Source organism: Sabethes cyaneus, chromosome 1, assembly GCF_943734655.1.
Source record: "Sabethes cyaneus chromosome 1, idSabCyanKW18_F2, whole genome shotgun sequence".
In the NCBI taxonomy this organism is placed as follows: domain Eukaryota; kingdom Metazoa; phylum Arthropoda; class Insecta; order Diptera; family Culicidae; genus Sabethes; species Sabethes cyaneus.
In genome coordinates this window covers 151,125,599-151,151,116 of record NC_071353.1, presented here as the reverse complement: position 1 = coordinate 151,151,116, position 25,518 = coordinate 151,125,599, and the positions used below count along the sequence as shown (strand labels likewise).

General features: G+C 39.9%; 1 protein-coding gene across 1 annotated transcript; it reads left to right on the top strand.

Moving 5' to 3' along the window:
• Positions 1 to 500: 500 nt before the first annotated feature.
• Positions 501 to 24,637, top strand: LOC128746447 (nose resistant to fluoxetine protein 6-like). Its single transcript, XM_053843495.1, has 7 exons — positions 501 to 903; positions 9,890 to 10,569; positions 11,965 to 12,128; positions 12,192 to 12,557; positions 12,621 to 12,746; positions 12,804 to 13,152; positions 24,401 to 24,637. The coding sequence occupies exons 1-7, from the start codon at positions 501 to 503 to the stop codon at positions 24,635 to 24,637; spliced, it is 2,325 nt and encodes a 774-aa protein (XP_053699470.1).
• Positions 24,638 to 25,518: the final 881 nt, after the last annotated feature.

Below are 25,518 nucleotides of genomic sequence, written 5' to 3'. Positions count from 1 at the left end.
AGCAACAACCGTTTTTATGCGTGTAAACAAAACACAGCGAAATGAGGCGACGCACATGGTTCACATCGCTTACTGCGACACGCAACCTGTCCGAGTAGATAGGTATATCGCACATGCTAATCACGCACCTTTAACGTTTTAAACGTTCTGCCGTCGTCGACGTCGTCGTCGCGCGGGAGCTTGAACGATTCGCGCGCATTCTGCAGTCCGGTTTGGCGCTGTCACCCGACGCGCAAGCGATCGCTTGCGATCAGCAACACTGTGCGGTCAGTTTCTGTCAGAACGCGGATCAGATCGGACGGATGCAGGCAAGCGGCTGTGTGCCCGCCCCGTCGTACGTAGTAGGCTGTTGCAACAACCAACTTGCTTCAACATTTTTTTTTTGTTTTGCGCGAATGCCAACTGAGCTGTGCTGTGCTGTGATTGTGCAAATATTTGTGTTTAGCAAATTAAATGGATATTTCTATGCAGCTTTAGTTTAGTGGGATTCCAGCCGAGACATGAAATTGAAAGTAGCCGTAAGTGGGTTTCTAGTCATTACACTTGCTCTGACGTCGTCGCCGTCGAGCGTCGGTGCCAGTGCCAATGAAGTGGATCCGAAGGATTCGCTGCCGGTGCAGCGGATACCGAGTGCTCCCGAACGGACGAAACGGTTGATCGTTGATAGTGAGAATAGCAGCAGCAACAACAACAACAACAACAACAACCACAGTGAGAGTGATTTCGATGAAGTTGAGAGAACGAACGGTGCTAGCGGTGGCGGCGGTGCGTTTAGTAGAATCGATCGTGCACTGCTGAGCGCCTTGAAGGATGCGATCGGTACTTTGAATGGAACGGCCTGCCGGCGGGATCTGAACCGTACGCTGGATGCCGTCCGACGGGGGAAGGCTTGGGCCATAGCAAGTAAGTGTGACCGAGATGATAAGGATTGGATTCCCTCTTACCGTGATCAAGAGGGGAACGCTTGATGAGTTAATGTTGGGTATGTGTACAACTTACAGGCAGAAATGAAGAACGAGTTGTTCCAAACGAGCACAAAAAATGCTAATGATTTATGTTATTCAAAAGCAGCCCGAGCCGAGCACACACGAGCGTGTTTGATTGCGTTCCGATAGATAAGATCAATCACGTTTATGAATTACAAGCGGCTGTTAATCGTACGGTAAAGGTTCAACAAGAAGAAGGGAGTGCCTGCAGAGTATTTGATGGCTGACCAGTTTGACCTTCGAACGATGTGAGGAGGGAGGGCGATCCTCGCCCGATTTAGTCGAACAACTCTTTGGGTGTCTTTTTGTGAGATGTTGGAAAATATTTGACTAAGATCTTTGTCTACGCTGGACGTATACCAGAACCTTGCTTCTAAAAGTATTATGGATACAAACAAACGATACCTTTAGTTGTTAATTGCTCTTCCAACCAAAAAAAACAACCACCCGAGGTAAATCAACGATGCATTTAAAAACCGCCGAAAAATACTTCTAGTCTTGCAGTTTCACAAACACCGAAAGTTAGTAGCGAAACGTGTGAATGGCCAACCGCATTCAAATTCACGACGAGATTATCGGTTTCATTGTCTAATCTAAAAGGTTGTCAAAAAGTGACAAAGCTGCATCGTCTAAACAGGCTTCCTGCATATATTTTAATTGTACTGGTAATAATCGGCTTTTCAAGCTGGAGTTTGTGGCAAATTTAATTGCTATTTAATGCGTTCTAATCTTGGAGAATGAACAACAAACAAAAACAAAAAACTAAATCTTTAAAAATAATTTGCAATGGCCTTATTATTAAGGCCGAAAACAAAAACAAAGCTGTATCGAAATGCTTTAACCGCATTAGTAAATTTTACGTTCGAATGGTTGTACCTTTTTATCCCTCCAATAGACTTTTTTTCAAGCTTTCAAGCAAGCTTTTAAAGGTAGACCAACTGTTTTACCACACAAACGTTAGTTTAATTTTGAATCAATTGTTGCATATCATTTGGAAGCTAATAGAACCAATAGAAACTATTCTAAATCGATTGCGCTATCAACGCTTTAGGGCACATCATTCATTCCGTCACGTAAAGATGCACAAAGAGGCACGTAACCTACGTCATACTAGAACGAGCAGAAGATCAGCAATTACCAACGAGTTGTTCAACTTCCCTAATGGACGTGTAATTCAGCTTTTACGCAAATCAGATCTTTGATCTTGAATTCCTTCGGAACAAAAAAGACTCCTTCCTCGATAAAACACAAACGTGAGTTCGGTAATTGAACAGAAATTGCAGTTCCATTAGCACGTCACCACCGACACTGTTCAACGCCAGTTGTTTCCAGTTGATTACGTTGGTTGGTTAATTATCGCGTATTGCTCAAGACGGGTAGAAAAAAAAAGTTTACTGACAGTCGAGTGAAGCTACCACAAATTGTTACTGTTTTAAAACTATTTAAAGCTTTGTTTTACTGTTTAACAACTGTTTTTCATGTGTCCATGTGTTGGGAAGCTTTAGTTCCACCATCCGTCGGGTGTGTAGGATGATAAACTGTTGGTTCTAGAGAACTTGGAGGAACTTTTGATCGAAGGTTCGTCAGGGATAAACATTATTCACCTTGCTCCGATTCTACGTAGGCTGGAATGCCGTGAAGACCTTTCTCATCTACCCACGACAATCCAGAAATTGCCATTGAAGCATCTGCGATTGGATTCTAACGATGAAAGTTGAATCTATTTGAGTATTGTTCAATCCTTTTTTCACTTCCTTTTTAAAAGCCTCAACTTTTTCCTTTTTCCCACTTTTCCATCACGGTATTTCTGTTCTATCAATCAATTTTCTTTTTGTCGGGGTTTTTCCTTTCTCGTTTTCCCAGTTGACGGTTGACCTCCTTTCTTAATTATTTTTTTTAATCTATTACTTCAACTGACAAAGTCTTGTTGAAATAAATTCAAGACAAAAACCGATTTAAGTTGACAACGTCAGAGTCGTAAATTCGCATGAATACCTGTTCACTTTCATAATTGGGGTTTCTCGTGAGCTAATAAAATTTATACAATACATACATTCACAATTTTCACGAGCTCATAATTTTTATAATCCGTAATGGATGTCTGTTTATCTCCTGTTTATTCTGCTCTGTATTCTGTCCTGTTTCCTGTTTTTCATTTTTCTTTCTTTTATTGCCTATAGGTCACGTTACTTTTCTCTTTGGCGGGAAGAGTAAATGTTTAATATGATAAATCAAAAATAAGATGAACTGAAAATCTTGATCTTAAACTAATAATATCTACTAAGGGAGGGTGAGAGTCGAACTCAGAGCTGTGAGTTTCAGTTTTCCGCTGGTTTGCTTTACCTACCTTTTTCGTCTTTGCTGTCACGATTTTCCTCGTTTTGTTTCCCGTTTTACCTAAAGCAAAGCCTAGGTGCTACATTCCGTTATCGAAACTTGACCTTCTGTTATTATACGACAGACTTCGCAGCCAGCTGTTAGAATACAGGACAATTGCAGGGCCAGGTGCTACGATCCGATTGATTCCAACAGCCTCTCCCAGCGAAGATTCGAACATACGACAACTAGCTTATTAGGCCGTTATTAGGCGTTTTACCTTATCCTCATTAGTTTTCCTTGTTCTACACACTCTTCCATTGTTTATTCTCGTTTTCCCCTCTATTACTAATTTTGGCTCGTTTTTGCACTTTCTCTGCTCTGTTTTTCCAGTTTTCCCCCTTTTCTCCCGATTTTTGCTTTTCCTCGGTTCAATTTTCTGATTCGTTTTTTTTACAGTTTTTCTCTCTGTTTCGGCTCGTTTTTCGCTACCGTTTTTCTTTCGGTGCCGCTTTTTAATTTTCTTTTGCTTACTTGTGCTCCGGTTTCAACCATGGTTTTCTTTCCCGTTTTCCATTTGCCGTACTACTGTGTACTGGAAATAGTTTACATAAAAAGCATGTGTTCTTCCAGTTTTCCTTTTTTTTGTCCCAGTTTTGAAAATTTCAACCCCAGTTTTTCTACTTTCATGTCTCGTTTTTCTTCTTTTTCTCTGTTCTGTTCCACTTTTGTTGCTTTTGTACGTTTCCATTCCGTTTCACGTTTCATTTTTACTGACTCGTCTTCCCTCTTTTTGTCCGGTCCGCTGTTTTGTCCACTTTTAGTTTCGATATTTCTCATTTTCTGACTCGTTCCGATACCATTTTTCCTTATGGTCTAACTTTCTTTTTTGTTTCTCCCCTCCCATTTTTCCCCATCCTTTTGCTGTTCCATTTTTCTTCATGGTTTATTCCGTTTGTTATCATTTTTGTTTCCTGTTCCGGTTTTTTTCATTTTCTGTTTTGTCTGTTTTCAATTCTTAGTTTTTCTTTGTTTCACTCGTCCTCGCTTATTTGACTTTTGCCCCTATTGTACCTAGTCTGACCCATTTTTGGGCTATTCTGACCTATTTTTGGGATTTTCCCTCTGTTTCATTTCACGTCCACTCTAGTTTTTTACTTTGTCCCGTAGACTACTTTTCTCCCGCATTTCTTTGTTTTTACGGCCCGTTTTTCGTTAGTTCCGTATTAATTTTTTACGTTTTTCCCATTTTTTCTTTTTTACCGTTTTTCGCGTGCAATTGTCTCCTACGTTTCCGTCCAACTACCATTCCGTCTCACCTCTCTTATCGACCCGTCGTTAATCTTTTTACTTTTTGAGAAATTTTAATTCTAACATTTCTTGTTTTCTGACCCGTTTTTTCTCTAACCCTATTTTGTTTTGACGTAGAACTACGTTCTACGGCAAGGTTGGGATAGGGTGTCATTCCGAAAAATCAAAAAATGCAAGCGACACTAAATTATGAGATTTTGAACGCTAATAGCTGTTCTAATTTTGAATGAATTTTCATGATTTATATACCGATCGACTCATAATAAATGTAGCAATTACGTGATTTCTATTATAACTTTCTTTTTCAATTATTAATTAGAGAAAATTAACGAAAAGTTTCAAGATCAAATATCCCCATTCATTTTTTTGCCTTGCGCCATAGGCGGGGGCGACTGTCAAATACACCATCTATTTACTGTGATTTCAATTACTTTATTTTTAGAGAAAAAAGTGACAAAGCCCTCTCGTCCCAACAGGTCGAAGATTCTTTGCGACGTTTAAACCTATGCCAATTTGATATCTGTGCTTGGAAAGTACGCCAGAGTGCAAAACCGCCCCTCTTCTTCAACGGATGTTATCGTTTGAACATTTAACCTAGTCCAATTTGATGTCCTGAAAGTAAACAATTTTGTTAAAGTATAAAACCACCCCTTTCTTTCAACCGAGTTTATCTTTAGACATTGAATCTATTCCAAATTGATGTCCTGAAAGTGAAACGTCATAGAAAAGTGAGCGGTAATCCTTTCCTTTTGCCAGATTGTATTCACATAGGTACTGCAAGAATTTGTTCGGAACTGTTGTCTTACAAAGAAATACGGCTAAAGGGATATTTGTGCATGTGACGCGAGGAAAATCAGCGACTCTCTTATCCAAGAATAGTTTTGAACGTTTCATTTGCTGCTTTGCGTCAGTTAGTGATTTAGTGGCCTGCAATTCTTTACATAGTTTCAATAGTCAAGTATTACATTTACATTAATTCAAAATATCGCTCTCGTCAACCGCTTGATGAACAGAGTGGCAAATGGAAATGAAAATAGTGGTGCTGCTACTGAGAATACACCACAAGTTTATCGATCTCTTCATCACGTTGAGTCTCTAACTCCCGCACTTGCAAGAATAATACGCAGGAACTTTAAAAACGTTAAATTGGGTTTTAAGTGCGCGAAAACAAATTCAGTTTTATTTTCAAAATTAAAAGATCCGACTCCAAAACTTTTTAAGCGCAATGTAATCTATCGCATACCTTGTATAGACTGCGACAGTGCATACATTGGGTTAACAACACAACAACTCAAACAACGTTTGTCTGGTCATCGTTCACTTATGAAACGATATCAAGAGTTTAATGCGTCGGGCAGTGCGGAGAGTAACAAAAAAGATGAGTTCAAAAAGACGGCGCTGATGGTACACATGATAGATAATGATCATAATTTTGATCTGTCTAAAGTAACGATTTTAAATCAAGACAATCGAGTTCTAGCACTGCAAATACTTGAAATGTGCCATATATTTACGGACCAACTTACAATAAATTTTAGAACTGATACGAATAATTTAAATGTGGCATATTCGGGTATTTTGCATTCACTTGCTCAGTAATTGTCTAATTTTTACTCTCTTTCTCTCCGTCTCTCAAATTAAATACAGAAGCTTCGTTTACAGCAGCATATTAGAAAGTTCATATTGGAATAATTGATCTGGTTGTGATGTGCGTAGACGGTTATAGTGTAAGTTGGAATTTTAAGTTAGCCAATACAATAGTTAGTTTGTAAAAAATCCGTTTCCGTTTCCTATTTTGTTATGCTTTCAGTATAGAGGGTTAAACAAAATTAACATTTTCATGTTTAAACACTTGACTAAGAAAACATTTATAAACGTTGTAAGTAATTATGTGTAATGATGAAGATTGTTTAAATAATTGTAATGTTTTATAACAATAGTTGCTCCGATGATGAAGGCATAGTTCTTCGAAACGTCAGCTGAACGTAAAATAAAGTTTTCGTAAGAAACTCGAGACCGAAAAGCCACATCTTTTTAATATTAATTCAAAATTCAAAAATAACGGACAAGACAAGGCAGGAGGGACCCGTAGTGAGACCAATATTTATTTGACCGTCAACTCAGTATAAGGCAGTAAAGTACAAAACATTTACAAACAACTTTAACTTACTAATATAGTAGCTTTCAATAATAAAAAATGTACGATGTAAGAAAATCATCGACTTGCAAAAATTGGGATTTCTCAACCTGAAGCACAGCCTAGCCATTTTAACATAACAATTTCTAATTTACTCAACCTGCAGCTAGTCTCAGTAAACCTTACATATGCTGCATTTAGCATGTAAAACGAAGAATCAAATTATTATATGCCTGGATACATACTACTATCGCTATAAAGAGACTTACTTAGTCCTGCGTCATCTAACCGGTCGTGTCTTGTACACAACCACTCTGATTTTTTTCTCTATTATTCTCTATTCTTTTCGTTTTATCGCAGGTCTCTCTTCGTCCCGTTTCTTGTAGTTTATTCTTTTCTATTTTCATCTATTTTTCCTGATTTGTTCTGATTTTCTTAATTGCCTGTCTTCCTTTTACTGGTAACTATCCCTCGATTAAGCGATTAATTGCTGCGCAGCCTTCTTCGGTTTCCTCTTCATATAATGTTTTTCCTTGTTTCATTTCCCCTTTTCCTTCCTCTATTCTCACCGTCCTTTTTCTCTGTTCCTCAATCATTTCGCTTTCCCCTTCCCTTATTGTCTTGTTTTCCTTTTTTCTCTCCTCCGGTTTTCATTTTATTCCGTTTTTTCCATGTTCTTCATTTTCTGTTTCCGTTTTTATTATTTACTGTCCCGTTTTTCTTTAGTTTTTCCCCTCTTTTGGTCTGTCAATTTTTGCTCTATTGCAGTTCGTAGAAAACGCGTCTTTTCTTTCAGCTTCCCGGTTTTTTCCCGTTTTTCTCTTTTTGTACCGTTTTCTCCTTTTCTATCCTGGTTTTATTGTTTGTTTCCCGTTATTATCATTTTGTCTCCCTAATTTTTCTTTCCAATTATGTTTTACCTGGTTTGCCTCCTTCTTTGTTCTTTGTTTTCTTTTTTTGTTTTCCTCGTTTCACCTTCCCTGTTTTTTATTTTTTTACTCTTTAACTCTACTCTTTTTCCCTTTTGCTGTCCAGTTTGCTTCATTTTTTGTTTTATTTTTCACCTTACCGTGTACATTTTCTCTTTTACTGTGCCGTTTTTCACTTATTTTATTTTGTCTTTCTTCTCATTCTCTCCTATTCTCTTCTGGTCACAACATATGCATTTTTTCTCATCTAATGCACCCTTCTTTGTGCCACAGGCTTCCCAGTGAACATTTTTGTTTAAGAGCGGTTTAATCAACTATTGTACAGCGAAGACCCACGGAACAAGTACTTGATAAGCTATTAAACAACAAAATTGTTCCTTGGGTTGGTTTTTCTCTCGTTTTGACTCGTTTCTAGAGCCTCTCTCTCTCTCGCTCTCTCTCACACACACACTCTCTCTCGTTTTTCTTTCCTAAGATTCACTGGATTTTTCCTTTTTCTGTTTCGTTTTTCTTCAATTTGTTCCCTTTTCTCTTATCTATGTCTTCTTTCTGACATAGTTTATTTCATTTATGACCCGTTTCTTTCATTTATTTATCTCTAATTTGTGTTGAGTTTTTTTTCTTTTCCTATGTGCTGTTCCGTTTCTTTTTGTTTTCCCGTTTGTCCTTGTATTCCTAAATTTTCATTCTGTTTTACTTCTTATTTTGCACCGTCTTCCCTCTTTTTGCCTTTTGGAAAATTTTGCTTCAGATATTTCTCGTTTTCTTACGTTTTTCCGCTCACCCTGTTCTGGTTTCCCACTGCCTCTATAGACTTTTCTCCTGTTTTTGTCTCGTTTTGTCACCTTTTTCTCGTTCCATTTTTTGTCGTTTTTTGCTCCCGTCTCCCCTTTTTCTCTCCCGTTTTCCTTTATTTGCCCACAGAATATTATTTTATTTAACTTCATGTAAATATTTCTTTAACTTGACCTATGTACGTTTAATGTTAATGATGTTTACTTACAAAAGTTGATATAGTCTGATCTAATTTGTTAATCAATGTTTTTCTGCAGTATCCAACTATTATTTAATTTGAAATAATAATCATAATCACACACTAACAGGTGTAAACAAAAGTTCTGTGTTCAATTTTCCACAGATCAGTTCTTAATGGAGCCCCCTGGCAGCGCTGCACGCGATCGCTTATGCTATTCCATTGTTTTTGCTACGATAATGGGTGAAGCGGATCGTTTGTTCCAGAACTTTTCTTTCCCGTGGGTTCCGGGAAAGGTCGGTCACTCGTGCTGATCGTCGCAAATGAGCAAGCATTTATTTAACAGCAACTCTGCTGAACCACGCCACGAGCCGACTGTGTTTCATCACCTTTTGTGGCAGGCAGACGGAAAAATACCTCGGGTTTTGGCAAGTTGCACAAAATTAGAGGGGCTGGGCCTGAACTCATGTGGCGAAATTTTGCATGACTCATGATTTTAGATTGAAAGTCAAAAAAAAAAAGATAATAAAGCACACGTGCGGGTAGGTAAATTGCTCTCCTCAGTCGTGGTGCTGATTTTGTTTATGCGTTTTTAGGACATTTATTCGTGAAGCGTCGCGCGGCGCGGCGCGGCGCAGCAGGCACAGGCATCGCGATCGCAGTAAGCTTTCGTCGCTTTCGCATATGTTTGTAAACTAATGCACCTAAACTGTCACAAGGTTATGCTAGCTCGACCGGTTTTGTGTACATAACCATTAAAGTTTTCTGCTTGTAGCATTCTCAATTATATTGCGAGTTTAACGCAATTGATCAGTTGGTTCGGTTACGACTGCCAACAATTATCTTTAATTAAGCATGAGAAACGCTGATATGGTCGCACATTTTCGGATTTTCCGAATACAATCGTTCTTAATTTTGTTTTGCTAATTTGGGACGCAAATTGGGAAGGTATCATTTTTGCCCATCATGCTCACAAAGAAAATATAAGAAAATGACAGTAAAACTTTGCCGTACGGAGTGCACGATTTATATACAAACTCTATCCCAATTCCCAACCAAGAAACTGATTGTTTTGAACCCCCAATAACGTGGTTTTAGCTCCGAACAGTTAACCTTAACCTGAAAATCCTGTAAACTCAAAAGATAAGCATTTTTAATTTTAAAATTTGCAACGACAGGCTAAATACTGTAAAAGCTAATTAACTTTTTATTCTCCACATTTCTTCCCCCCGGACAGTGCTGGACTCATCGGCTAAATCCACGTTCGGCATCGAGTATGGCAACGTGTATCAATTCGGTCACTTCGATCAGTGCATGGGCATCAACCGGAACCGGTTCAAGTCGAACGGCGGCAACAACGACGACAATGGCTCCGGTGGCATACTTTCGCAGTACTGTCTGGCCGACGTACACGCCGAAGGATACCGGCTGCGGACGGTGGTGTCGCGCAAACCGACGCCCAACAACTACACCCTGGTTCACTGGGGTTGGTGCTTTCCCGCGACCTGTTCGGAGGCGGAAATCGAACAGCTGTTGCGTCAAACCACCGGCTACCGGGAGGTCGCGATTTCGCCGAAGAGCTGCCACCGACGGGAGTCGGTGGTGATATCGACGGCTGACATGGCGTTCGTTTCGGTTATTCTTCTCTTCGTACTGATGGTGCTCGGCAGTACGGTGTACCACTGGAAGTCCAGCTGTCTGTGTCGTGGCGCGGACAAGGAAACCATTTGCGGACAGGTACTGAAGTCGTTTTCGGTGGTGGAGAATCTAAGGAAACTCGTTCAGGACAGTAAGGACGATCATGGGTTGGGTTGTATCAACGGAATTAAGGCCCTCTCGATGGTGTTCATTTTGGGTGGACATTCGCTGTTGTTCTTCGTAGGCGGAGCGATGTATAATCCGGGATTTTTCGGAGAGGTGAGTAAACAATAATTCTGTGATTCTTACAATAATATGTGTTTTGCCACAAACGACAAGCAAAACAATCAGGACTGATTTAATGGGTCTACTTCACGGTAGAAAACAACAGAAGATCTCGAAAAACAAACGTAGCATGTCTTTCGCGCGAACTTACTTCAGCTGAAGCGCCGAACAAACATTAAATCTAATAAAAATGTCACGCCAAGCGAGGTCTTTAGACACTCATAAATACTAGTAATTCGAATCTCCATTTTGTGTATTTCCTAGTCAATGACTGCAGTGTTGCCAATCTAGCAATTGTTTGGTGAAATTCATACAGCATCAATTCAGTAGAGACAAACAAGTTCGCAAGAAATAGTGATTTATTTGCTATTAAAAAGATAAATTCCGGTTCCAATTCATCTGCCATAGATCTGAGCATTGTGGCTGAAGTAGCTCGTCCGGTACGCCTCAATAACCAACCGAATGTTGCGCTGGCCGATTCCTCCGGCCACGACATACCCGCGGCCCTGGTTGGAGCTTTGACCTACCACAACCTGAACGTAGCTGACCACCGCACCAACTCCGGATTGCGGATAGGTCAGCGTTAGAGCGACATCCTGTAGGGTACTCCAGGATTGGCTGTTCTGATTGGTCGTTACCAGCCGGTCACCGGCAACCCGTCCTCCGATGGTGTAGAAAATCTGCTGCCGCGATGAGCTGCGCGAAACTTCCATCGGTACCAGCTCCAGGTCAGGGTTGGCCGCCTTGAAGGCGGCGATATCTTCTACGATCTCAATCCTGGATTCGATGCCAGATGCCGATTGGGGCTGCTGGTCGACGCCTTCGGAAGGCATGGAAGCGAGCACCATTGCCAGAATGGCAACTCCGAACGTGATGAATGTGGTCATTTTGTTAAGAATACTTTGGTGCGTTCGTTTGAAGCGGTTTGTTAAAACTGATAAATCTACTGAACGGTAGGAATATTTATATCACGCGGATCGGATCACAATCTGTCAAGTGGCTGCCGTTATCAGCAGAGGGTGATGTGATTTTGTTATCACACATCTTTTAGAAAGTGTGTCTCGGTCAAAACGATTCCTGGGAATCGGAAGCGCTTCAATAAGTGGACAGGAAACTAATTCAACCGCCTACACTCAATTGAATTTTCGGTAAACAATCTTTATCTTTGAGTCATTGTCTTTATGTCTTTGAGTACTCTGGATTACAAGGATTGTATCACGTGGATGTGCTACCTTATCGAAAGATGCCATACATTGTATTCTATCGAGCTTAAACTGGTCCGATTGTCATCAGAAGATGAATCACGGAGTGTTGGGTTATGAAATTTTCGTACTAATCAATCTTTGTCGATAAAAAAATATTAAATGTTAATTTGAAATCCTTTTCCAGCAAGCAAAACTCCTCCGCAATGCGTTCCTGTTGAACTCCCCGCTTCTGGTGGACACCTTCCTGCTGCTGAGTGGATTCCTATTCGCCCGGTTGCTGCTAATCGAGCTGGATAAACGTCGAGGAAAAGTCAATTTCCTACTGCTCTACATCTTCCGCTACATTCGGTAACCTCCTTTCACCCACCCAAAGCCAAAAATCAAAAAATTAAATAATAACTCATATCGTAGCCTAACACCAGCCTACGCGGCCATTATCGCCCTGTACGCCACCTGGCTGCCCCGGCTCGGCAGTGGTCCCCTGTGGGACCGACGAATGGAGCTGGAGCAAACGCGCTGTCAGGCTAGCTGGTGGCGGAATCTGCTCTACGTCAACAACTACGTCGGCACCGAGCAGCTGTGTATGTTCCAATCCTGGTACCTGGCGGCGGACACGCAGCTCTTCATACTGGCACCGTTGCTACTGTATCCGATGTGGCGACTGCGTCGCCAGGCCGCCCTAACCCTGGTCGGAACGGTGGCCCTGCTTTCCGTTGTAATTCCCTTCTGCGTTACCTACTTTGGCCAGCTGGATCCGTCGCTGATGTACTACACAGAGTGAGTGGTTTAAACATGAAAACAATTCAATTCAGTAATCTAAATTTTTTTTTGTTTACATAGTGAACTGGTCGACGTCCAAACAAACGCCTACTACGTGAATGCTTATGTCAAAACTCATATGCGGGCGACGGCCTACATTTTCGGAATAATTGCCGGCTATCTTGTCCACCTGATGCAGGAGAAAAAGTAAGTTCGACAAGTTTTTAAACCTTAATTGAGTACAACTTTGGCCTATATTTTCAGCATCACAATTGGCCGGTACAAGGTGGCACTGCTGTGGCTGGGATCATCCGCAATCGGAACGGCATCGATGTTCGGTGTGTCGATTTTCTACAATGCCACCGGAACGGAGAACTATCTGTACAATGCCCTGTATGCGGCACTGCACCGCTTCGGATGGAGTCTTTCGAACGGCTGGCTTGTGCTGGCCTGTGTGACCGGCCACGCGGGGCCGCTGAAAAAGTTCCTTTCCTCGCCGGTACTGGTTCCGATCAGTCGGCTAACCTACTGTGCCTATCTTACCAATGGGCTGGTGGAGCTGTACATCAGTGCTTCCCAGCGGACAGCGCGGCATTCGAGCGTCGTTGGATTGGTGAGTAGTCGCTCCATGTTATAACATTTATATTTTGGGAATTTTGGGGATTAGTTAGTTCTTTAATATCGTTTACAACTTAGACCATAGCGTATTTACTAAATTTTCCGATACCTCAAACTGTGATCCTGGCAAGAATTTATAATCGAATTCCACGTATGCCTCGTCATCCATTCTGCTTTCCATCGATCTGAATTCGAAGAGATCCGACGAGAAATCGTACATCTGAAGACTAATAGAGTCGATTCAAGGAGGTTAGACTGTCCTGTATGTTATTCAACATTGCTATTGAAGGTGCGATCCGGCGACTTACTAAGATCGTTTCGGTATCTTCGGCGCACTTATTGTTTGGAAGATAACGAAAATGTGCGCCGAAGATACCGAAACGACTTAGTGCAAAATAGCACTTTTATGAGCGATATCGCACAATTTTCCTTGCAATTGACAATAAATTCGAAGTGATACCACTGAAGAGTTTCTGTGCCGAACGAATTTTGAAATAATCATAGGTATAGAAAACACAGTGGAATAAACCCTAACTATGCATTTTTTTAGGTCGCACTTGCCCCGGTGTACCTTATTTTTGATCTTAATTTTCTTAATTACTGACTTTACAAGAAAATTTCCGAATATCCCGGTTAGTCTCATACAACCGCTGCTTACATACTGGGAATCGTTTCGTAATTAGCATTGTTTGCTTTCGTGTCTCGCTCGTTGCAGTTGTCCGACAGCGGCCATTTGGCCATTTTGAATTCATTTGAGCACACTTAGCAATGGTGCGCTTTTACTGAAATCTTATAAACGTGCATTTTAATCGTGAAACCGGTTACCTAGGAAAATCACACGTTATTTCTATTATATGATTATCAAATATCAAAAGCTTGATAGCTTTGATACTTACTGTCAGAATTTTTAAGCAAGTTTTATGATCGAAGGATGCCAAAAGGTATCTCGTGCAGTCAATGTTTTTGATGAATTGCCAAATAGACACGGTAGTCTCAGGACAGCTTTCGTGCATAGCAACAAATGTCAATCGGTATTTAATAACTGACTCACTGACTGATAGCACATAACTTTCGGTGCGGTAAACTGATTTCTCATAGCTTTTTCTTATATCGGTATGTCGGATCTCCACTACTTGTTTCGCAATGGCCACGTGACCAAAAACGTCCTCAAATCGTACGCGAGCTTGAATGATAGTGATCGCATCACCTACATCGATGGATCCAGATCAATTCCTTTCTACTAGCAACAACTCCTTCCTGTGACACTTGTGGATGATGCAGAGGATTCCTCGGTCTCTAGTAGCTGCAAGTGTCGGACTCCCAAGCATCATTCTGATGGTTCTTTGTGCAATCTCAGCTGAAATCACGGGCGGTCAAACTATGCTATGCTATGCTATCAATGCGTCAAAACCCAAATATATAGCAGGAAGAGGCCCCAGAGAGATCTACGCTCGCCTCCCACGAGTAGTGACTATTGACGCCGATGAACTGAAAGTGGATGATGAGTTCATATATTTGGCATCTCTGGTCACCGCCGACAACAATATAAGTAAGGAGATTCCCTTCGCAAGATGCTTCGAACAAGAAGCATACGTCACTGCACAAAACTAACGATGTACAAAATGCTAATCAGACCGGTAGTCCTCTATGGACTTGAAACAGTAACTTTGCTACGTGCACATGACGTACTGGAACGAAAGGTGTTGCAACTTGTTTTTGGCGGAGTACAAACGTGAAACGGAGAGCGGCGTAGGTGGATGAACCACTAGTTGCAGGCACTACTTGAAGAAAATTGGGATACTACGGATGCCGGACGATTGTGCAGGGAAATCTGTTTTTTCGAGAGTTCCTCCGGTACCAGGAATAAAGAGGCCCAACGGGCTAGATGGCTTGACCATGGCCCAACGAATTGGTAAGAGCAGTTGTCAGCGTTTCTTGGACATATTTGCTAACCTCCTCTGGTAGGCGATGTTTACAAGCGGCTTTGTTCGTCTTCAGTTACCCGATTTCTCGTTTGACTTCTTGTAGATCAGGTACATTACCATTTTCCACGGACGTTCCTAGGTTAACTTCCATCACGCTGTTTCTTGCAAGACTGAAAATTTTCTTAAGATTTTTTTGAAAAATATACGAAAACCGATTTAATCTACAGAAGCTGAACAATTCAAACTACGCAAGCTGGCGCTTCAAGGTGAAATTCCTCATGGTGCGGGAAAACTTGTAGTGTTACGTGGAAACAGGCTGTAAACCGACTACGGAAGCCGAAGCTGCTATTTGGATCGCTGAAGATGCCTAGGCTAGACTATCGGTTTGCTGATTCGTCCGTCAAAGACCGCGAAAGTAGCCTGCAAAGCGCTCCAGAATCATCATCAGAAGGCGAGCCTCACGTCAAACGTCTTGTTGTTGAAGCGGATCCGCAACAAACATTATTCGGAAGGAGAGGACACGTTTTCACCTTGAAGGGACTGCTCAGCAGCCTAACGAATGCCGGATGAGGACCTAACCCTGGAACTTGCCAAGCGAAAACTCCTGGACGAAGCCATGGAACGACATGGTTCCGGGACGGATGCGGTGATGAAAATCGGACAGGGTAGGAAGACATCGCTGGCCTGCCACTACTGCAAGAAAGTGGGCCACATGCAAAGAGATTGCCGATAGTTTGCCCGGAACAACGAAAAGGATCGAATCGTTTCGTTTGCATTTCTGACCAACCGGCACGAAGATCGAGGCGCGGACAACCCGTGGATCGCAGATTCAAGAACGAGTAGCCACACCATTGCAAGCCGAGAATTTTTCACGAAGCTCTACGAAATCGTGAGCAAGATGCTCTACACATCTATGTCGGCGATGAACATTTTGTCTGTTTCGTTGTTGGTGCAGAAAAATGCAACTGTTATTTTCGACATTCCACGGTTGCCGGGTGCTTTGTGGCAACCAAACGGCAGCCATAGCAACGCTCAAACAAGGCCTCTACTACCAGGAGCAACCGAAAGAGGTCACCATGCAGGCAGGCGAGCGCCACAAGAAGGGCTGCAAAGCATGAGTGGCACCAGAAATGCAGCCACCAGGCCCTGAACGTGAATTTCCCGAATAGAGCGGGACAATTTAGTCAACTCGACCCCTCTTAGACAAAAAAAAGAATTTCGAGCAAACCTTGAGGTGTGATATTTTATAAATTTGCCATGAAACAACTGAAGAATGGCCCGGTTCTGGAAAGAAGAAAAACAGGGCTTTCAAATGGAGTAAAAAATTTGTTGGCGGCCATCTTGGATTTGGTCGCCATATTGGATTTTATGAAAAAATCGCTGTTTTCACCATGAGCCCACCTACCGATTTTCATTTTAAGACCACCATTGGAAAGCTGAGAAAAAATTCTAGAAGAAACATTCATAAAATTTCCCACAAGATGGTGTCAAATTCATCGTCAATTTTTCGTCTGTAAAACGTTTGTGTCGCCCACAAGCACTTCAAATAAAAGAAGCCTACAATACATTTTTTATAGCAAAATGAACAATAAGGAAACAAAATAATTGATTTATGATGACTAGTTTTGTTTATCTTACTTGTTACCACATTATTTGTAAAACAAGTACTTAAATGGGGTAACTTGCAACAGCTGGTAGATATAAAAAGCTGTGTTCCGTTAACTTCACGAGTCAAGTAATCATTTAAATTTGCATCAAGCAATATTAAAGCACACCTGAGCAGTGTAAGATACGTTTGGTAAGTCGTAAATATGTCAGTTTTTCTCTGGATATAGTGAAAATGGTCACAAAGGAAAATATCCTCACTGAGAGAAATCGACCAGCAATATGATAGTGTCTAATTACGATCACTCGTAACGTAATGAAGATTCATATATAACGTAACCAAGATATCGATGATTTTTAACTCCCCCGCGCCCCTTCGTGCCGCGATTTTGCATAGCGGATTTACGACGTGTAATGCGTTGTTACACAACCACCGCTCCCCTAAACACATTACGTAATATGTGAATGATCCTTAAAGAAGGCAGCTCTATCGGATCCAAACACGGGATATCAACTGCACGATTAGAATAAAAAGTTTACACAGTTCGTAATTCGTAACAGTTCGTAACTTCCGTTATGGGGCTCATGAATTATTTTCACCAACGTGTCCCAGGACATTTATGCGTATATTCGTAGCAAAAGCATTAAAAATCGCAAGTCGGATTATCATTTGCATATTCAAGTCAAAAGAAACTCATACAAATCATTAGATTCGTTCAATTTTCAAAAAATATTGCTTGTTGAAAGTTACCCCGTTTAAGGGATTACTCGTATCAAATTGGTTAAAAAAAATTTACAACAGCCAATATTGATATTGATTTGACCCGACCCACGCACCTTCCAGCATTGGACAAAAGGTAGGAGTCACAACGACAACTTGTTAAGCGTAGCTACCTCGGACAGGACGTGACACGTTGTAACGCAAAAGTGCCAATTTGCTGTCAAAAAAGAACCAGCTTCCTGATTGGCTGATTTCATGCGTGCAACTGTAGAAACAAAAATTCACCAGGCAAGCGCAAAAGTGTTGCTGGAAACTACAGTAAACACTGAAACCATCAAGTTTTTCACGTTATTAGGATTTTAACAGTTTGTTTATCATGGCGTGTTAGCATAAAACAAACTAAACTCAAATGAAAGTGTAATTCGGCCCAATTGAATCTGTTTTTGTGTAATTAGTGATCAACTAGGACAAGTGTGGCCTCTATCATAAACTGCAGCTGCATTCTTGAAAACACTTTTCGTTGCCGTAGTAAATTTTAAAAGGGAATCGCCAAAACAATAATCAAGAATAATAAGAAGTCACATGTCATGTCCAGTCCTAGGTAGCTACCAATAACCACCCCCCCCCCCCCCCCCTCACCTTTCCACTCTGTCCCCTCCATTCAAAAAACTTTTCATTACTTTTCCCTACCTTCCCTTCAATAATTGTAGAATCATCGTTTCAAAAAATATCACTATCGATCGCATATTTTTTCTCAATATGTGAAATTGTTCTATCCTAGACCTAATAACTTTGAATTAATTAAATGTCCTCAAATGTGCTACAGATAAGTTTTTACTTGCACTCATAGTTGAGAATTGTTGCAAGTTACCCTGTTTGGCGGTAGGGGAATGTCCCCAGTTATGAAACAGGTTTTGTTTTTTGGTCATAGCATTTGATGGGATCGTCCAATTTCAAATCTTTTTGAAGCATTGCACTATGGTCGAAAAAGCCAAAATTCCAGACAAAAATCAATATCTCGAAAACCATTGGCTCTACATATTTTATGTATTCAGAAGATTTTGTTTAGAAAAAAGTACCTATCTTTTGGTATAATTAGTCATTAGGGTAGCCCACTTTTACTCGTTATAAAAATTTTAACTTTTTTGTCTTGCGATATAGAGCAATACTTTCTACTACAAAGTTGTAAATAATTTATTTTGCAGAAACTTTGCTGAAGAAACCAAATTTGTATCTCATCTTTGTATCTCTATACAACGAATTTTCTAGATTAAGTCAGGGTGGATCTTGAAAAAGCAGTTTTTTTGCTCTAACTTTTTTATTTGAAAACCAATTTGAAAACTTTGTTAGGATGACTTTTAGAACGTAAAATGATGCATTTTTTAAAACTTCTAGATAGTTGCTAACTATTGTCTGAAGGAAGATATAGAAGTTTTCGATTCAAAATATTATAGTTTTCCACGGCGTCTCACACTTCCGTTGGCACATATTTTCGAAAACGGAATGAATGGTCTAAAAGTACGTATCTGGATCTACAAAATCCATGTAATGGCATTTTTCCAGACTTCTCCTATTCTGAGAAAAACGCATTTGAAAAGTAAGTATTTTTCCATATTCAGCCCGCTGTGGCCCAAAGGTTCACCAATATCTACGATCCGCAGGGCCTGGGGAAAAGTTGGGTTCGAATTCTGTTATAATTGACTCCCATTATGGCTTGTTTTGTTCCATGGACCCGTAAACGTTGCTTCAAGGGCCATCCCTTACCTGTTTTTTCGCTCTGCAGACACTATAAGCACGTTTGTTTCATTACTTTCTTCTACCGTCCCCTCCATCTATTGTAAAAAAACTATCGTTATGAAAAACAGTAGTTATAAAAAAAGAGTATTTCTACATCTCTGGACTGAAGTGTTGCGCTTGCGTAGTTTTGTTTAAGGCGGAATTAGTCGTCATCGATTCTGCCAATTTCAAAAGCAGTATTTTTGTTTGAAACAAAAAATCTGTTCATGTGTTTTGTTCTGTTCTGTTCAATATATTCGGTGTGCAGATTGGCAAAAAGAACGCAGGATTTACATTTTTGTAAACAGAATCCCGCTTTTGGGCCCAAAAACTGCTTCTGGAATTGGGCTTTCCGACGAAAAGTTAATGACTGCTAGTTTCCCGTTAAGCGTGTAGATCTATCGCGTATGTTTTCTTATTTAAAAACCTTCTGATCTTTTTAGAAAGAAAACTAACATAAATTCGAGGTATTCTAAAATGTTTTCAAGGTTTTTGGAATTTGCTATAATTTTTTTTAATATTTTGTATAGACAAGTATTTCCATTTTGCTTGCCGCCTTGCAGACTGATTCTAGCAGAATAAGCTCACAGTTGCTTACTTCTACGGCTTGATAACGAGAGATTTTACGCATTCTCTCAGCACTCAACTCGGCCAAATGTTTTTAGGATGACCTATCAATACAAAAAAAATCGGGCTGCATTTTGTCCACAGCATAAAATAAAATTAATTTTTGTATCTCGATGAGACTTGTTTAATGAGAATGCGGTATCAATCGATGAAGTAGTCGGGACATCATAATCATTCGATATTATTGCAATATTTTCAAAACTTTATCCAGGAATTAGTAATGGTGCATTGAAATATTCCTCATTGTACTTAAAAACTTATGTTGAGCTTTGTTAATACTTCAAATAATTCTTCTTGAAGAAAAAGGCATGTATCCCTTAAAATTTAACAATTTTTTTTCGATTCCACCGGCATGTCCTTCTTTACGACACTGTATGCTTTGAAAACTTCATCACATACTTTTCGGATTTTTTCGACGGAGTTTCCTTGCGTATTTTTTCACAAAGAAAACAATTCGCGTTTGTTCATTCCTTTAAAAGTACCCCCAATATTATTCTTTAATAAAAAGGTTTTAAAGCGTCGTTTTCTAACTTACCTGTGATATTTATAACGGTAGTTTTTTTCTACAATAGATGGAGGGGACGGTAGAAGAAAGTAATGAAACAAACGTGCTTATAGTGTCTGCAGAGCGAAAAAAACAGGTAAGGGATGGCCCTTGAAGCAACGTTTACGGGTCCATGGAACAAAACAAGCCATAATGGGAGTCAATTATAACAGAATTCGAACCCAACTTTTCCCCAGGCCCTGCGGATCGTAGATATTGGTGAACCTTTGGGCCACAGCGGGCTGAATATGGAAAAATACTTACTTTTCAAATGCGTTTTTCTCAGAATAGGAGAAGTCTGGAAAAATGCCATTACATGGATTTTGTAGATCCAGATACGTACTTTTAGACCATTCATTCCGTTTTCGAAAATATGTGCCAACGGAAGTGTGAGACGCCGTGGAAAACTATAATATTTTGAATCGAAAACTTCTATATCTTCCTTCAGACAATAGTTAGCAACTATCTAGAAGTTTTAAAAAATGCATCATTTTACGTTCTAAAAGTCATCCTAACAAAGTTTTCAAATTGGTTTTCAAATAAAAAAGTTAGAGCAAAAAAACTGCTTTTTCAAGATCCACCCTGACTTAATCTAGAAAATTCGTTGTATAGAGATACAAAGATGAGATACAAATTTGGTTTCTTCAGCAAAGTTTCTGCAAAATAAATTATTTACAACTTTGTAGTAGAAAGTATTGCTCTATATCGCAAGACAAAAAAGTTAAAATTTTTATAACGAGTAAAAGTGGACCACCCTAATGACTAGTTATACTAAAAGATAGGTACTTTTTTCTAAACAAAATCTTCTGAATACATAAAATATGTAGAGCCAATGGTTTTCGAGATATTGATTTTTGTCTGGAATTTTGGCTTTTTCGACATTGGAAAGTTTTAATATATATCTATCTTTTTGCCAAAGCAAGTATATGGTTTTTGTTTAAAACACAAAAGTTATAGCAAAATTTCAAAACTTGGTTTTTTGTGGCTAAAAGAAAAGTGTCCCCGGTTGTGAAACACCTCGGGAAATTATTAGCAAAGAAAAGAAAATATAGAAATATCGTAGGAAAATTAAAAATAAAATCATTTATTCATGGAAAATACTAAAAATATAAATTAATCAATTAATCAATTTCTTTGTTTAATCATTTAAATCTGAATCGCAATGAATGCATGTAAAAAAGCAAGCAATCATATTAGCGCATTTCAAATGCACCGGCCTGTTACATGTGTTATAAGGAATTGATTTTTTGCTAAACCTAAATGAATCCTGCTGCCATAAAAACTCCCCAAGAAACATTTATCCGCTGAATAAACATTTTAGCAGCCACAATTATTCAGCCATAGCTGAATATCCAACGAATAAAATTTATATAAACAACTGTACAATACTTATTCAGCTGAAATTGGAGAACTTATACAACCTATTTTATTCGACTCGGTAAAACCATTGTTAAGCAGTTATATCGCCTTTGTGCGCCTTGTTTCCAGCTTTGCGCAAATTGGTTATTTAAAAAGGCGTAAAAGCCTCTATTAAGCTACATTACAGCTTCAAAGCAGCTATTAACAAGCCCGAAGCTTGACTTAGATGTTTAAGAGCTGAAAAAAGGTTTTTATTTCTAATACTAAACCATAGTTCAGCCACAGGTTAAATAAATTCAGCTAAAAAACGTTTGATCAGCCTGGAATTGTTACTTGGGTGACTGCTTTCAAAGCTGTAATGGAGTTTAAGAGAGGCTTTTGCGTGTTTTTAAATAACCAATTTGCGCAATTCTGTCAATTCTATTTTTAGAACGAGAAATAGTTTTGCAATGGGTTTTCAGTCGCTTAATCAACGTCTTATCAACCTTTATGCAGCCAATGTTTTAAATTTTGAATAAATTGAATTCGTATATGCAAGCTAATTAAAATTGCATGTCGTCATCTCTCGGGAATTGAACCGCCATCTTCTGATCCATAAGCACTCATCGTATGATCCGCTCCATCTGCATCTGCAGAACAGACAGTGAATATATCTTTACACTTGAAGCAGTCGATAATGTCGATAACTGACAAATATTTTTGGTGCCAGTCGAATTGCGAAACTCTATGATCTGACAGTATGTGTGCTGTGAACCGAATGAAAGCTTGGTATTAGTTTGTAAAGCCACTCGAACACCCTTTAGCAGCTTTAAAGCAGTTTGAAAGCTGTGAGCCTAATGAAAGCGTCTACTGGTTTATAAAGCCACTTTAACACCTTTAAGCAACCGTAAAACGGCTCTATGTTTACGGCTGTTTAGAATCGGATTGTTTAGCAGAAAAATCCGCTATTAAGCTTGTTTATCAGCTTTGGAGGAAAGCTGGTTTGGAAAAACTTAAAGTAGCTTAAACTTCGCTTGGTCAAACACCATTTGAGTGCTTACTTTATGCAGCTTGGATCGCCTTAAACCAACTCGCAAACAGCAATTGCTCATGCTGTTCCCGAAAGATGACGACATGCATTTTTAATTAGCTTGCAAATACGAATTCAAGTTATTCGAAATTTAAAATATAGCTGCTTATGACGCCAAAGCAAAATAAATATGACGCGTTCTATTTTTAAAATTTAAAAATAGATTATTTTTGGCTGCCTAAAGGTTGATGAGACGTTGATTAAGCGACTGAAAGAGCATTGCAAAACTATTTCTCGTTCTAAAAATAGAATTGACAGAATTGCGCAAATTGGTTATTTAAAAAACGCAAAAGCCTCTATTAAGCTTCATTGCAGCTTTGAAAGCAGCTACCCAAGTAACAATTTCAGGCTGATCAAACGATTTTATAGCTGAATTTATCTACCTGTGGCTGAACTATGGTTTAGTATTAGAAATAAAGATCTTTTTTCAGCTCTTAAATATGTAAATTTGGGGATTTTATCAAGCTTCGGGCTTGTTAATAGCTGCTTTCGAAGCTACAGAGCGGTTTTTGCGCGTTTTAAATAACCAATTTACGCAAAGCTGGAAACAAGGCGCATAGAGGTTATATAAAGGGCGATATAATTGCTTAACAAGTGTTTTTTCTACCTCAAGCGAAATAGGTTGTATAAATTCTTCAATTTCGGCTGAATAAGTATAGTAGAATTGTTTACATAAATTTTATTCGATTCAGCTATGGCTGAATAATAATGGATGCTAAAATACTTAATCAGCGCATAAATGTTTCGTGGGAGGGCTGTTTATTAAGATGACAAATTCATTATTCAGCTAGTATAGCACAATTACTGAGAATATTGACGGGTTGTGGCGAGGTTGAAGATGCGCCTAATCTGCTTGTGACACTATTATGTGAAGCAGCTGATTCACAGCGCATTTGTTGGTTGCTTAATCACTTATACAATACAGAGGTCTTTGCTTAAATTTATTCAGCGTCTACCACCTGTATTCAGAGTTAAATCAGCTGTGACCAAATCAGTAGCATTTTAATTCAGCTTCGGTGTTTGTTGGGTCATATTGTTCCAACTGAAGTAATGTACGATCATTTAAGTATAAAATATTTGATTTCCTAGATGTTTCACAACCGGGGAACTCGACTGTTTTATGAACCGGGGCGGTGGCCATATTGCAAAAAAAATATATTATAATTCTTGAGTCAATTATTTCACCTAAAATTTGCCTGTGTGATGAAATAGAGGCCCAAAACTTAGCTTATATGCCTTTACCTGAGCTTTTTTATTCCATTTGGTTCACAAAATAATCAATTGCAAAACATGCGAAAAAACTTTTTTGGGTGTTTTTTGAAACACTTTTCCTACAAAGCATAGTAAATGTTGAAATTTGACCGTTGTTTGCTCAAAAGCTATATTACTATGAAACTAGACGTTGGTAGTAACTTGACTGCACTAGGATAATAAAAACGTTCAAAATTATGGGTGTTTCATAACCGGGGCCGTTTTACAACAGGGGACAATCCCCTAAATGTATCAGAATCACTTTTTTTTTTCTTTCGCAAAGGCTCTGTCAGAAAACTTGCCTACCTAATTGTACGTGTACCTTCTAACTAAAGTACAATTACTCTCTCTATCTCTTTCTTTCAGACGGCAGTCACCCTATCGCACGTGATTCTCACCTTCCTGGCGGCACTCGGGCTGTGTTTGATGTTCGAATCACCGATCCACGGGATCGAGAAAATCCTGCTCCGCAGGAGACGGCGACCGGCCAGCGGAGGCAGTGCGGTGCAGCACCAACACCATCGGCATGGCACGGGCTGTACAACCGGCAGCGACAGCAGCACGGGCAACACGCACAGCACTTCGGACGATTCCAGCGCTTGACCACCCCTCGTGGCTGGGCCACGCCACGTGGGCGTGCGTGAAAAAAAAAACGAACAGCACGCGGTACCTTAAGTAGGCTTAAGTAAGCTTTCTGTTTTATGTTTAAAGTTTTAATTCGTTCGACTATTGATTGATTGGTTTGCGCCGTCGGTAGATGCGGCCTGGCCTGTGGCCTATGGCCACAGGCTAATATAGAGTCAATTTACTTACCAACACAACACTTATGTAAACGGTGGCGGTGGCGGCGATGCAGTCTTGTGTTGTTGGCAACCGTCACTTTGCGTTGGTCTTTTGATAACTTCCTGCACGTCGTCGATTTCATCGTGCCCTACTTCCTCTTCGATTTCTTCTTTACCTTCCTCCCTAACCTGGGGAGTCAAGATAATACTAATTTTCGAATGGTACCATGCGGTGAGCCGCAGGTAGTCCTACCTCACAGGCGCAAAACAGAAGACAGAAAGAGATGGAGCATTAAAGTGGACGCCGACAAACGCTTCTGAAGGATGCAAACTACCTAGACAGGTAGGTCGAGAAGGCTTCTGTTTTTTGACTTCGAATGCGGTAGAAAATCGTTAGTCAATAAACTGACAGTTTTGCAGTGAGCTAGTTCTAAGGAGGTTAATCGTTCAAGTTTCGGCATAAATTTCAAAGATTCGGAATTGTAAAAAAGCGGGTAAAGTTTGTCAACGTTCTGAGAAACAATCGTGAAATTCTAAGTGAAAAAGAATATTAAAAATCAACGGCAGAGAGAGAGAGAAAGTGGTAGTTTTCGTCGGAGTCTGGAGGAACTGATCGACCGACAACAGCATGAGTTTCCGCAAGCTGCACATCGACGATCTACCGGACGAAACGTTGCAGGAAGTCTTCACCTTTCTACCGCA

Coding starts and splice junctions, on each gene's coding strand:
- LOC128746447 (XM_053843495.1), top strand. CDS start 501: ATGAAATTGAAAGTAGCCGTAAGTGGGTTTCTAGTCATTACACTTGCT. Junction 12,129..12,191: donor TACATCTTCCGCTACATTCG/GTAACCTCCTTT, acceptor CTCATATCGTAG/CCTAACACCAGCCTACGCGG. Junction 12,558..12,620: donor TCGCTGATGTACTACACAGA/GTGAGTGGTTTA, acceptor TTGTTTACATAG/TGAACTGGTCGACGTCCAAA.